Source organism: Bos javanicus, chromosome 25 (genome assembly GCF_032452875.1).
Source record: "Bos javanicus breed banteng chromosome 25, ARS-OSU_banteng_1.0, whole genome shotgun sequence".
Taxonomy (NCBI): Eukaryota; Metazoa; Chordata; class Mammalia; order Artiodactyla; family Bovidae; genus Bos; species Bos javanicus.
This window is the reverse complement of record NC_083892.1, coordinates 36,595,957-36,610,857: the sequence shown is the minus strand read 5'-3', so window position 1 is coordinate 36,610,857 and position 14,901 is coordinate 36,595,957. Positions and strand designations below refer to the sequence as shown.

At 41.4% G+C, this 14,901-nt stretch overlaps 1 protein-coding gene across 1 annotated transcript in view; it reads left to right on the top strand.

Moving 5' to 3' along the window:
• The window catches only part of LOC133238933 (cytochrome P450 3A24-like), a 60,172-nt gene that overhangs the window by 20,701 nt on the left and 24,570 nt on the right, over nucleotides 1-14,901 (top strand). The window contains exons 5-8 of the mRNA XM_061402595.1: nucleotides 7,770-7,869; nucleotides 11,114-11,227; nucleotides 11,475-11,563; nucleotides 14,655-14,803. Of these exons, the coding sequence (XP_061258579.1) occupies nucleotides 7,770-7,869; nucleotides 11,114-11,227; nucleotides 11,475-11,563; nucleotides 14,655-14,803 (452 nt within the window). The remainder of the gene's footprint in view (nucleotides 1-7,769; nucleotides 7,870-11,113; nucleotides 11,228-11,474; nucleotides 11,564-14,654; nucleotides 14,804-14,901) is intronic.

The following is a 14,901-nucleotide window of genomic DNA, read 5'->3' as shown; positions in this document are numbered from 1 at the left end:
TTCTATTAGGTCCTAGTTTTGGTGATATAGACTTCTATTATTTTTCTGTTGACCAGTCATGATATAGTGTTATTAAGTGAGTAACAGTATCATAATCACAATAGTAAAAGATGTTTATCAGTTTTCACAATCAGTCAGACAAAAATAAAAGATAATTACAATTGCAAGCCATAATGGGAACATGATTAAATAAACAATATAAAACAATTACATACAATTTGGCGGGGGGGGGGGGTTGTCAAGCAGAGTGATGCGGTAAGTGGACGTGCATACAGGCATATGTTTTCATCCACCCGGCCAGTCTATGTATTTTGGTTGGTCCCTTTAATTCATTTACGTTTAAGGTAATTCATTACATTTAAGATAATGATTGATATGAATGATTCTATTACCGTTTTCTTAATTGTTTTGGGGTTATTTTCTGCAGGTCTTTTTCTTCTCTTGTGTTTCCTGCCTAGAGAACTTCGTTTAGCATTTGTTGTAAAGCTGGTTTGGTGGTGCTGAATTCTCTTAACTTTTGCTTAACTGGAAAGCTTTTGATTTCTCCATAAAGTCTGAAGGAGAGTCTTTCGGGGTAGAGTATTCTTGGTTGTAATTTCTTCCCTTTCATCACTTTAAATATATCATGCCATTCCCTTTGGCTTGTAGAGTTTCTGTTGAGAAACCTACTCAGAGCCTGATAAGAGTTCACTTGTGTGTTAGCTGTCACTTTCCCCTTGTTCTTTTAATGTTTTATCTCTGTCTTCAATTTTTGTCAGTTTGATTACTGTGTGTCTTGGAGTGTTGCTCCTTGGGTTTATCCTGACCAGGACTCTCTGTGCTTCCTGGACTTGGTTGACTATTTCCTTTCCCATGTTAGGGAAGTTTTCAGGTGTTTTCTCTTCATATATTTGCTCAGGCCCTTTCTTTCTCTCTTCTCTTTCTGGGACCCCTATAATATGAATGTTGATGTGTTTAATGTTGTCCCAGAGGTCTCTTAGGCTGTCTTCATTGCTTTCCATTCTTTTTTCTATGTTCTATTCTGCAGTAGAGATTTCCACCATTCTGTCCTCCAGGTCATTTATCCGTTCTTCTGCCTCAGTCATTCTGCTATTAATTCCTTCAGTGGCACCCCACTCCAGTACTCTTGCCTGGAAAATCCCATTGACGGAGGAGCCTGGTAGGCTGCAGTCCATGGGGTTGCTAAGAGTCGCACACGACTGAGCGACTTCACTTTCAATTTTCACTTTCATGCATTGGAGAAGGAAATGGCAACCCACTCCAGTGTTCTTGCCTGGAGAATCCCAGGGACAGGGGAGCCTGGTGGGCTGCCGTCTCTGGCGTTGCACAGAGTTGGACACGACTGAAGCGACTTAGCAGCAGTGTGTTATTCCGGAGAAGGCGATGGCACCCCACTCCAGTACTCTTGCCTGGAAAATCCCAGGGACAGAGGAGCCTGATGGGCTTCCGTCTATGGGGTCGCACAGAGTCGGACACAACTGACGCGACTTAGCAGCAGCAGCAGCAGTGTGTTATTCACCTCTGTTTGTTTGTTCTTCAATTCTTCCAGGTCTTTAGTAAGTATTTCTTGCATCTTCTCAATCTTTGCCTCCATTCTTTTCCCAAGATCCTGGATCATTTTCACTATCACTGTTCTGAATTCTTTTTCTGGAAGGTTGCCTATCTCCATTTAGTTGTTTTTCTGGGGTTGTCGGGGACCCTCCCCGGCTGATCCAGGGTATTCAAAGGGGAGATGGCGTCGGCGACTATTTACTTATTTATTTATCAAAGATATAAAGAATAATAGAATGAGGATAGCTCAGTAGGAAAATTCAGTGGAGAAAAGAAGCTGAGTAGCTTGGTTTACGCGGAAAATCAATATAACCTGTGACACCAGGTTAGCTCTGACCATGGAGGCCGCAGGCGCCCTCTCGAATAGCGGAAGGTGCCCCACCTTAGACACCTTCTCGAGTGGGTCTTAGAAGCCCAGGCAAATAAATGGTCACAGAGGATATCCACGCTCCAGATGGAGACTCAGCTGGAAATTGAGGGGAAGAATGACATGGGGAGACCAAGCGTTGGTGAGCAAGGCCCGTAGCTTTATTTTCAACAGGGGCTTATATACTCTAAGTTACACATAGAGGATAATAGGGGATGCAAATCAGCAGTCTTTGATCCTTATCAAAAACTAGGGTTTCTATCCTGCAAATTTATCGTATACAAATGGTTTAGGTGATTTACAACATCTTCTGGCCAGAAGGCCTATTAACATTTTATGACTCTTGACAAAGACTTATCAACAAAGACTTATTTTCTCTAGGAGTAATTATTTTAAGGTTTGGCACCATCTTCCAAAGATAAAATTGCATTCCTATAGGGCAGATGTGTAATGGGTTTACAACAAAGGAAAGAATTTATTACCTTAAGGGTCTAAAGTTACTAACACCAAGGCCACTACTTATTTTTTCTACATACCAACTATATTAATTAATACACATTCAAGGATACAATTCAGGGGATGTGGAAACTTGGCAGCAAGCATTGGCTCATCAATGAAATCCTTTACTAGTTTATTCTGACAGTTACTAACTCTCTGAGAGGTTCTAAGCTATTTGAATATCTTAAGCTTCCCGTGTCTCTTGAGGCTGGGAGACTGTAAACAATCATATGCATAGCTGTAGGAGACCGGGTAAACTTGTCAGGTGAGTTAGGGAGCTATCTGAGGGGTTTGGATTTAAACACTCCTAATTGCCCAGGAACTTTATGAATTGGAGCTGTAAGTTAACTCTTTGACAGAAAGAGCGAGATGATGGTGGGGGACAGCCCCCAGTAAAGTCAGAGGTGAGAGCACAAAGCAATAAAGTAGGCAGACTCTGGTTTTTGGGGGTAGATGCTCGAGAATATCCGGGGGGACTCCTGAGGCTCGATCCCGCCTTTGCGTATGCCGAGCCTCCTTCCTCATGACCTTTGTCACGAGTGGAATGTCTCTCGCCGGCTCCTGGCATGGGGTTTTATCTTGTCCCTTCATCTGGGACCTAAGTTTCTGCTTTTTCATCATGATTGTCTTTCTTTCTTTCTTTCTTTCTTTTTTTTTTTTGAAGAAAGGGAGAATCACTTTTTATTTGCTCCTGGTAGAGTCTCAGGGAACAATAATTGAGATAGACAAGCAGAGACAACTGGCTGGCTGTTGAGGCAGCACTAGTACAGGAAGTCATGGCGTCAGTCATTCCAACAGCTTCCCAGCAGTTCAGCGCAGATGCAGACAGTCACTGTGCACACAGCAGCTGTGAGCATGCTCTCAGTCTCCATGGCAAGATGTCAGAGGCTCTGGCTCTGTCCTGAGTAGCAATATGGATGGACTTCTGCAGTTCCAGAGGTTATTTAGCATTTTGGCTTCCCTTGTAGCATCCTTGGTGGTGGTTCCTCAGGCAAGTTCAGTAGCATAGCTGTCCTGGACTCCCAGTTAAATCAATTTTTTAATTTTTTTTTCTATTGAAGGATAATTGCTTTACAGAATTTTGTTGTTTTCTGTCAAACCTCAACATGAATCAGCCATAAGTATAGGGTTGCGAAGAGTCGGACACGACTGATAACTTCACTTTCACTTTTCACTTTCATGCATTGGAGAAGGAAATGGCAACCCACTCCAGTGTTATTGCCCGGAGAATCCCAGAGAGGGCAGAGCCTGGTGGGCTGCCGTCTATGGGGTCACACAGAGTCGGACACGACTGAAGCGACTTAGCAGCGGCGGCAGCAGCAGCAGCATATATATATCCCCTCCCTCCTGAACCCCCTCCCATTTGCCTCCCCATCCCACCCCTTTAGATTGATACAGAGCCCCTATTTGAGTTTCCTGAGCCATATAGAAAATTCCTGTTGGCCATCTATTTTACACGTGGTATGTAAGTTTCCATGTTACTCTTTCCATACATCTCACCCTCTCTACTCTCCCCATGTCCATAAGTCTATTCTCTATGTCTGTTTCTCCATTGCTGCCCTGTGAATAAATTCTTCAGTACCATTTTTCTAGATTCTGTGTATATGCATTAGTGTACGATATTTATCTTTCCCTTTCTGACTTACTTCTCTCTGTATGATAAATTCTAGTTCAACCACCTCATTAGAACTGACTCAAAGGCATTCCTTTTTATGGCTGAGTAATATTCCATTGTGTATATGTACCACAACTTCTTTATCCAATCATCTGTCAATGGACATCTAGGTTGCTTCCATGTTCTAGCTATTGTAAATAGTGCTGCAATGAACAATGGGGTACATGTGTCTTTTTCAATTTTGGTTTCCTCAGGGTATATGCCTAAGAGTGGGATTGCTGGGTCATATTTTATTCCTAGTTTTTCAAGGAATCTTCATACCATCTTTCATAGTGGCTATATCAATTTACATTCCCACCAACAGTGCAAGAGCGTTCCCCTTTCTCCACACCCTCTTCAGCATTTGTTGTTTGAAGACTTTTTGATGAGGGCCATTCTGACCTGTGTGAGGTGATATCTCATTGTAGTTTTGATTGGTGTTTCTCTAATAATGAGTGATATTGAGCATCTTTTCACATCATGATTAACTTTCTGTAATATGGTTTGTGTTTTAGCTGTTGGAAGACTGTGCTTCTTCTTGCTTCTGTCTTCACTCTGATGGCTGAGGCCAAGAGGCTTGTATAAGCTTCTTGATGGGAGGGACTGGCAGTGGGAAAAACTGGATCTTTCTCTGGTGGGCAAGGCCTTGCTCAGGTGGTTGTTTGGCTTGAGGCGACCCAGCCCTGGGTCTACAGGCTCTATGGTAGGGTTAATGGTGACTTCTAAGAGGGTTTATGCCAAAGGGGAACTTCCAGTGCCCCCGTCCCTGTGGTGAGCCCCTGCCAACCCTCTCCTCCACAGGAGGCCCTCCAATACTAGCAGATACTTTTGGTTCAGTCTCCTGTGGGGCCACTGCTTCTCTCTGGGTCTTGGTGTGCACAAAATTTTGTTTGTGCCCTCCAAAACTGGAGTCTCTGCATCCCCTGGTCCTCTGGAAGTCCTATAATCAAATCTCACTGGCACTCAAGGCCAGATTCCCTGGGGATACCCAGTCCCTTTGTCAGATCCCCAGGCTGGGAAGCCTGATGTTGAGTTCAGAACCTTGGCAACAGTGTGAGAACTTCTTTGGTATTGTTCTCCTGTCTGTGGGTCACCCACCTGGCAGGTATAGGATTTGATTTTATTGTAATTGTGTCCCTCCTACCTTCTCGCTGTGGCTTTTTTGTCTTTGGATGTGGGTATCTTTTTTTGGTGGGTCCTAGTATCCTCCTGTCAATGGTTTTCCAACAGCTAATTGCAAATTTGGTGCTCTCGCAGGAGGAGATGAGCACTTGTCCTTCTACTCCACCATCCTGAAGTGGAAGCCTGCACTTCTCTTTTGACCTAGTTATTCCATTGCTGAGAATTTATTTCAGGGATATACTTGCACACATGCATAAGTAAATCTGTATAAGGACATTTATTCCTGCTCCAGAAGAATGAGGCAGCTCTATGAGTACTCCTATGGGTTTGTAAAATAAAGGCTAAACACCTCCCCCCATATGATCACATGATTCTCTTTTAGTTAAAACCCAAAGTCCTTTATTTAAATTTTGGCTTTCATATGTCCTTTGGGAAAATATATGGGAGTTATAGGTAAACATAATGGGAAATCGTTTCTGCTCAGCTTTTTACTTTCTCTACAAGTGCAGAGTTTTTGTTTTTGTTTTTTAATTTTCAGGTAAAGTTTTCTGATAGAATTGTATTCAATGATTGTTTTATCTACTGTTTTTCTGACTTTGAGGAGATGTGGGGTATATATATCTAACCCGAGTGTGTCAGGTGGGCTTTAGGAGCTGTTGGAGGTTTAATGAGAACAGAGGGAGAGGTGTCATGTGGTGCTTCTTTGCCAAAAGCAAATGGCAGAGGCTCTGCCTGTCCAGACCTCTTCATCTTCTCTTATCAAGTTTTCAGAAACCATGGGACCTTGCTAAGTCGTTATGGCCCCAAAACTCAGCCTGCTTGAGTGGAAAGAATACATAGCACTGGGACACCACTGGCCCAGCTCCAGCTGCCCCTCCAGCGTTTAGTACCTGTGAGCTCGGGCTGGAGTCCCTTTTTCATGGTGGATCCCAGTTCTCTCTTTAGAAAATGATTCTCAGGTTGGATGTGAATGAGGAGCACCTGGGAGAGCTTGTTATAAATTCGGACTTTGACCCCACTCATCAGTACACCAAATCAGTATGATCTGAGGTGGGTTCAAAAATCTGAATTGGAACGGGTAGGGAGAGAAAGTATTAAGGCTGGAGTGACACCATGGATATAAAGGGTCACCCCAAACCACTGTCTCTTCTCCACCCAAGTGTTGTTGCAAAACCATGATGGGAAGAAGGGAATCATCCAAGTAACATGGTCAGTCAGGTGGAAGAGCAGATTAAGTGCCTCCTCAATCCTTCCTAATACTGCTTCAGCACTAAGTGCTCTTGACACCCACTTACACCCTCTGAGTTTTTTTTTTTAATATAAATTTACTTATTTTAATTGAAGGTTAATCACTTTACAATATTGTATTGGTTTTGCCATACATCAACATGAATCCACCACGGGTGTACACATGTTCCCCATCCTGAACCCCCTTCCCACCTCCCTCCCGGTACCATCCCTCTGGGTCATCCCAGTGCACCAGCCCCAAGCATCCTGTATTCCTGTATCCTGCATCAAACCTGGCCTGGCGATTCATTTCATATGGGTGGGATGATTTGGGAGAATGGCACCCTCTGAGTTTTAGAACAGATTTTGGAAATGGGCAGAAGTAAGTGCAGTGTTTCTCTGCAGTCTTTACATGTAATCACAAAGCCATTTGAAATTCTTCTGTGGAGTTAAAGAAGGAATAGGGAACATGGAGAAAATCTTCCAATTCATTCTAGCCATTGCAAGTGATTGACAGTGAAACCAAAATGTCAGAAGACAGTGTAAATAACTCAGAGTAAACCGCATGCCAGTGGCCATTCCCATGAACGGGCATCCTGACAGGAGATGAGGTCAAATGGTGACGTGTCACATCTGAGGAGTCAGCTTTGTGTGATAAGTGGGTCAAACGTGGGCCTGCCGAGCTGGTGATGGATGTCACCTACGTGGAGCCCGAGGCCCACGGGACCCATGTAATGAAAGAAAATATTTAGAAAATGAATTAAGTAGGCTCCTCTGAAAGTTTTTTCTCTTTTTCCTTTTGTTCAAATTATCCTAAACTTGATGCTACCAAGGATATCTCATTATTTAAAATATTTCCTTAAAATTATAAACTAGCAAGAAAATTTTAGACAATAAGGCAAAAAAACTTTCATAATCCCACTGTCACTGGTAGAGCATTCCAAATCTCCCTCCATTTGCAGATACTTTGTTACATATTTATAATCAATGTGTCTACAGTTTTCATCTAATATTATATGCATTTTCATACTTTGGGTATATCTTCAAAAATGACTGAGTAGATTGACTCTCCTTAATTATTTTTTAATTTTCAAATAATTTACTTCAACTATTTACTAAGATAACTTCCTTTTTGACAATGAAATATATTAAACCTATAAATATTATGGAGAATGGTATAGGAAATACCCATGTCCCTACCGCCTACAATTAACAATGTTTTCATGGTAGTTTTAACTATGATCTTAGAAGGATAGATGATGTAATAGTAGGATGAACATCTGGACTTCCAGGTGTGGTTTCACCTGCAAAATGGCTCATTAAGTTTAATCAACTGTTTTCCCTACACAGGATTTTTGAAGGTAAACAACCTCTGTTGGTTATCACAGATCCAGACATGATCAAAACAGTACTAGTGAAAGAATGTTATTCTGTCTTCACAAACCGGAGGGTAGGCATCCATTTTTTTAAATTTAAAATTTATTTGTTTCTAAGATATGCATTTTGAAATATATTATAAATTCATAGGATGTTATCAAAAGAGAAAAATACAAAGAGACTGCACGTCATGTACCTTTTGTCCTGGTTTTTCCAATGGCAATACATCGATTAATCAGAATACAATTTCAAAGCAGAAAATTGACACTCATACTATTCATGGAGCTTATTCTGATTTCATCAGTTTCACGTTCACTCATTTGTGTATGTTTTGCTCTATGAAAATGTGTCCTAGATGTAGATTTGTGTAGTTACCATGACAATCAATGTATAGAACTGTCCCATCCCTACACGACTCCCTCTTACTATTCTTTTACAGTCATGGCTTGTACAGCTTGCTTTTTCCTCTTATCAAGGTCTTTAGCAAACATTGTTCTTTAAATTTTGATGAATGATTTATCAATTTTCTCTTTTATGGATTTTGCCTTTGTTGTCAAGTCCAAAATATCTTGACCTAGCCCTAGGCCCTGAAGATTATCTCCTATTTTTTCCTAAACATTAAATCACTTTATGTTTTACATTTAAGTCCATGATCCATTTTATGTTAGGTTTTGTGTAATGTATGAGGTTGTCTTTTTTTTTTCTTTTGCATCTAAATGTCTGATTTGCTCCAGCACCATTTATGGAAAGACTATCCATTAAAAGTAATTTATTTATTTTATTTTTTGCTCCCCTGGGTCTTCATTGCTGTGCTCAGGCTTGAGCCTGGCAGTGGGCAGGCGTGTGGCTGCAGAGGTTAGCTGTGGGCAGGTGTCAGTACAGTTGAGTGACAGTAGTAAGGACTGGCTTAGGCATCTGAGCATCTGCAGGGCCCTCCGATGGTGTTTTGCACATGTGCATTGAAAAAGATTGGCTGCTGGTGTGGATCCTGGGTCCACATAGCATCAGCAGTGGCACTAACTGGGCAGCTCTAGTGTGGTTGGAGGCAGTAGGGTAGGACTCCTGCAACTGCCTTAACACCATGAATGTTGAATTAAAGGTGGCTGATTGATCAGTTGATTGGGAGAAAGGCTACACGCACTGGTCAGTTTCAGTGGGGTCAGAAGCTGCACATGGCTTTTCCTTTCCCTTTCCTGTCCCTTCCCTCGCCTCTCCTTCCCCTGCCTGCCATCTCTTCCCTTTCCTGCCCCTTCCCTCCCCTCTCCTTCCCCTGCCTGCCATCTCTTCCTGGACAATCCAGTCCTAAACCCGAAGGTGGGCCACAGAAGGTGGGCAGCCTCACACATCAGGGTGGGGCCAGAGAAGGAGGACAGTGGCTCCAAGTCAGAGACCGAGTAGGGAGGGGAGGGTGTCCACAGGGATGGCAGCTGGGCACGGGTGAGGGAACCCAAAATACTCACTTGTGGGTGTAGCCTGTAGGGTGAGGAGGGGGCATCATGAGTGGAAAGGGATGGATCATGGATTGGGTCCATAAAGGAGGATTGATCAAGTAATACAGAAAGGATGATGGGAGCCAGCATTCTCACTGTTGGAGAAGAAGTCATAGTTCAGAGACTGAGAAACCAGACTAAACCCTGTGAAGTCACTGACTGAACTATCCATGTAAGTCCATGCTTTTCTGTGTAATAGATGATAGCAGGCCAGATGATATAGACAGATGACAGATAGATGCAGATATAGACAGACAGGTGTGTGTGTGTGTGTAGCTACAAAAGCACATAATATACTGCTTTCCACTGATGTAGTATAGACACCTGAGCAGCTGCAGGGGTCTGGGATGGGGTTTTGCACATGCCCAGCCTAAAATATTGGGGCTGGCAGCCGGTGTGGGTCCTGGGTCTCAGGGTGTCATTGGCTGGAGCATCTCTGTTGGAGCTGAGGGGGAAGACAGGACTCAGGAAATTGGAGTCTGCTAATGTAGTACCCTGGGGAGTGATCAGCACCAAAATTTTCAGAGGTTGTTCAATGAATATGCTGGCAGTTGGTTTCATCATAGCAAAGTTTCTGGGGTTTTCTACAGAGCAGGATACAGAGAACCGTAGTCACTCCTGCTGCATGGTTGACACTGGTAGTCCCTGCCCTTCTTCTTTGTTCCTAGTTGTCTCTGGTTGTCTCGGCTCGGCTCGTCTCTGGGTGGGGTGAAAGCAAAGCAGGTCATTTGTGCAATGTTCTGAAAGGCTGGAGAAACTCGTCACTCTTCCTGTTGTCTCTTTTAGTTTTTTTTTTTTTTCCAGCAAGGGGAAATGTCTCAAGCTGTGGAATTTCCTGTTGATGCTGAGCAGTGCTGGCTTAGGGGAAGGGATGATGCAAACAAAATTAACTATTCTCCTTACTCTCTCTGCGAGTTGTTTTCAAGTGTGGTCTGTTATATTGCTGACGCTTTTTAGACCTACTTTCATTTGCTGTGAGCTGTCCAATTGTGAGACAACAAAGGCTGGAGTCTCCTACTCTGCCATCTTGGTGATGTCACCTTAGTATTTCATCATTAAAGTGATGTTAGCTGTAGGTTTTTTGTAGATGCTGTTTATCAAGCTAAGGAAATTTGTCTTTCTTGTTTGTGAGCTTTGTCAAAAATGAGTGTTGGAGGTATCCATTTTAAAACAAAATATAAATTTGAAAGATTGAGGAAATTTTAAAACAGGTTGGCTTCATAATCCTGTCCCAAGATGAGAAATAGAGTTATCTTCTTTACCCTTCTATTCCTGGGGGAAAATGTAGGGGGAAATATTTTCCATATCACTGAGTAATTTTTTCAGAATAGCAAGTAGATTCCTAATCTTTTGTGTAGGTAGTACTAAAAAATCCCCACCATATCAGCACATTCCTTTTCAAGTTGGTCAGCCTGTAAATATATGTAAATACAGAAGTAATCTGAGGCAAAATGCAGTCTGCCAAGGCTATCTGGCTGGCTGTCACCAATCCCTTCTCTGCATAGCCCCGGAAGATGAACTAGACCTTATTCCCTTCTATTCCCCTGGAAGAACCTTTCTGTACTACATGGGTCATTTGCGTTTAAAAGGAGATTGGAATATGAAGGCTGGAAACCACGTGAAGTGGCCAAATGTCCACCACCTTCGCAGGAACCTAGACATTCAGGATAAATGTTTATTGTTCATCTAGCATAGGGCCTGGTACTATGTAGATAGTCACTAAAGATTTGTTGAATACACTGTTCCCAAATTATTAGCAAATTTTCCACAACTGTTGAGACTTCTAAAACTTAAGTAGGGTAAAATGTGTTTTGCTTTCAACTCTAGGTTTTTGGTCCATCGGGAGTTATGAAAAATGCTATTTCTGTGGCTGAGGATGAACAATGGAAGAGAATACGGACATTGCTGTCTCCAACCTTCACCAGTGGGAAGCTCAAGGAGGTAAAAGAAAAGGGTTTTCCATGAGCAACTTAAAGAATAAGGTAGAAAATAAATTCATAGTCCCTGTCCAAGGAGTGGTGTGCCAAATTTGAGTTTCCTAAAATGGTTTTCATCTTCATATCCTAAAAGAGACCTCATCAGATTCATAATAAAATGTCACTTATGCCTCCATGCCCGTGAAAACCAGGTTCTTCTAAAACTTGAGTCTCCACATTTAACTTCCAGTGCTGTTGTGTTTTGTGTCTAGATGTTCCCTATCATTGGGAAGTATGGAGATGTGTTGGTGAGGAACCTGAGGAAGGAAGCAGAGAAAGGCACGTCTGTCGACATTAAAGAGTAAGTAGGGGTGAAGCTGCTGGTCCTCTGAGCTCCACTGAGACCCTTGTGTTTCCTGCCTTGGAGCCAAATTCCTACTGCTGACTTACTCTAGTGACCAAACAGAAATAAGTATATGGTTTACAACTCTGACCGGCCACCCGAGAATGAGTGGTGGCTCATGAAAGTATCAGAAGGTATCTTCTGTGTACATGAGCCAGGGTTAAATTATCTGCTTAACTGTCACCTTGAATATTCTGGGAAACAAAAATACACAGTTTGGTCTCAAGTCAGGGAGCATGATGCCTCCATCTCTGTTGGTTTTCTCAAGATTGCTTTGGCTATTTGTGGTCTTATATGGTTCCATATAAATTTGAGGATTATTTGTTCTAGTTCTGTGAAAAGTAACACAGGTGTTTTGATAGGGACTGCATTAGATCTATAGATTGCTTTGGGTAATATGGGCATTTTAGCAACATTAATTATTTCTTTCCATGTACATGCGGTATCTTTCCATTTCTTTGTGTCATCTTCAATTTCCTTCATTGTTTCGTAGTTTTCATAGTATAGGCCTTTCACCTCCCTGATTAAGTTTATTCCTAGGTATTTTATTCTTTTTGATGTGATTTTAACAGGATTGTTTTATCATTTTCTCTTTCTGGTAGTTCTTTATTATTGTATAGAAAGGCAACAGATTTCTGCATATTAATCATGTACCTGCCACTTTACTAAATTCATTTATTCTAGTTTTTTGGTAGAACTTTAGGGTTACCTATGTAAAGTATTATTTCATCTGCAAATAGTGATAGTTTTACATGTTCCCTTCCAATTTGGATGCCTTTTATTTCTTTTTCTTGTCTGATTAGTGTGGCTAGGACTTCCAATACTACATTGAATAGAAGGGGTGAGAGTGGGCATCCTTGTCTTGTTCCTGATTTTAAAGAGTATGGGCACAAAAACAGACACATAGATCAACTGAATAAAATTGAGAGCCCCAAAATAAACCTGTACACTTAGAGCCAATTAATCTATGATAAAGGGGGCAAGAATAAACAATGGATTAAAGACAGGAAAACTGGACAGCTACACGCAAAAGAATGAAATTAGAACATTTTCTCACACCCTATACAAAAACAAACTCAAAATGGATTAAAAACCTGATTGTAAGACTGGAAACCATAAAAACATAGAAGAAACAATAGGCAGAATGAACGTTCTTTGACATAAATCATAACTGTACATTTTTGGATTTGACTCTTAAGGCAAAGAAAACAAGAGCAAAAATAAACAAATGGTACCCAGTTAAACTGAAAAATCTTTTGCACAACAAAGTAAATTATTAATAAGATGAAAAGACAACCTGGTGAATGGATGGGAGAAAATATTTGCAAATAATATGATAAGAGGTTAATATCAAAAATATATAAATGTCTCATACAACTAAAAATCTGAAAAACAAACAACCCAATGAAAAATGGGCAGAAAATCTTAATAGACAATATTGTAAAGTAAAAAATAAATAAATAAAAATATAACAGTTGTTCAAAAAAAAAAAGAAAAAAAAATAGACATTTCTTCCATGGAAGATATACATTGAAATGATGCTCAACATTGCATATTATCAAAGAAATGCAAATCAAAATCACAAAATCACCCACCACCTGTAAGAATTACTATCATCAGAAAGTTTACAAATAGCAAATATTGGTGAGGATGTGGAGAAAAGGAAACCCTGGTATAAGGCAGTAGACATGTAAATTGATGTAGGGGAAACCATATGGAGGTTTCTCCAAAAACTAAAAAGAGAACTGTTTTGTGTGTGCTCAGTTGCTCAGTCGTGTCCGACTCTTCACAACCCCGTGGACTGTAGCCCACCAGGCTCCTCTGTCCATGAGATTTCCCAGGCAAGAGTACTAGAGTGAGTAGCCATTTCCTTCTCCAGGGGATCTTCCTGATCCAGGGATCAAACCCAAATCTCCTGCATTGCAGGCAGATTCCTTACTACTGAGAGACCTGGGAAACCCGAGAACTTTGATATGATGCAGCAATTCCACCCTGGGTATATATCCAATGAATATGAATACACTAATTTGAAATCATACATGTTTTACATCAGCATTGTTTACAATAGCTAAGATATGGAAGTAACCTAAGTATCCACTGACAGATGAATAGATGAAGAAGATGTGGCACGTGTGCATGTATACACGTGTGTGCACGCACACACACACAAGAAATATTACTGAGTCATAAAAAAGAATGAAATTCTACTTTTACAATAACATGCATGGACCTAGAGGGTATCATGCTAAGTGAAATAAGTTAGACAGAGAATGAAAGTATTGCATGTTATCATGTGTATGTGGAATCTAAACATAAGATGAATAAATATCAATATATAAAACCAAACAGACTCACAGTGTAGAAAACAAACTGATGGTCATCAGTGGGGAGTAGGAAGGGGCGTGCAAGATAGGATAGAGGATTAAAAGGTACAAATTGCAATGTATAACATAATTGTGCTACAGGGGTAGATTGTACATAACAGGAATGTAGTCAATATTTAATAATAACTTTAAATGAAGTATTTAAAATAGCTCTTCTACCCCTGAAACTAATGTGATATTCTGCTTTTGCGCTAAATGGGAATCAGCTCTGAGCACAGGTTCTGCGGTGAGCTGAGACCCAGATCAATGTCCCCTTTCTTGACTCCCCAGGAAGAGTGAATTTGCTCCCTTTGCTCTGCTCAGACACAGTCCATATACACCTTTTATTGCCCATAGTCAAAGCACACTATGTACTTTTTCAGATTATGGGTTCTGTTCTTCTGTGATTGAGCTCCTTGAGTTTGGGGTGGGCGTCTAACTTGCCTTAGTGTCCCCATCCCCCCAGCACGGGGGCAGTTGCAGCATTCACACTCATACACACCTCAGGAGCGAGTGATAGTAGCAGACAGTCTTCCATGATCCAGCAGGTGGTTCTGAGAGAGTGTGGCTCTTGACCTGTCTTGCCTGGGCATCTGATTTTATATGATTTTCTTGTTGACTGTGTTGGATATGGATAGTCAGCTGGTCCTGATTTTAACTGTCTGTGTCTGTCTTTCTCTACTCAGCATCTTTGGAGCCTACAGCATGGATGTGATTACTAGCACATCATTTGGAGTGAATATTGATTCGCTCGGCAACCCACAAGATCCCTTTGTGGAGAATGTCAAGAAGCTCTTAAGATTTAGTATCCTCGATCCCTTTCTTCTCGCAGTAGGTAAGTATCCTACTACATTTCTTTTTCTGTATTCCTCCCTCCATCCCTCCTTCCCTCTCATTCTTTCTTTCTCCCTTCCTTCCTTCTTTTTCACAGGT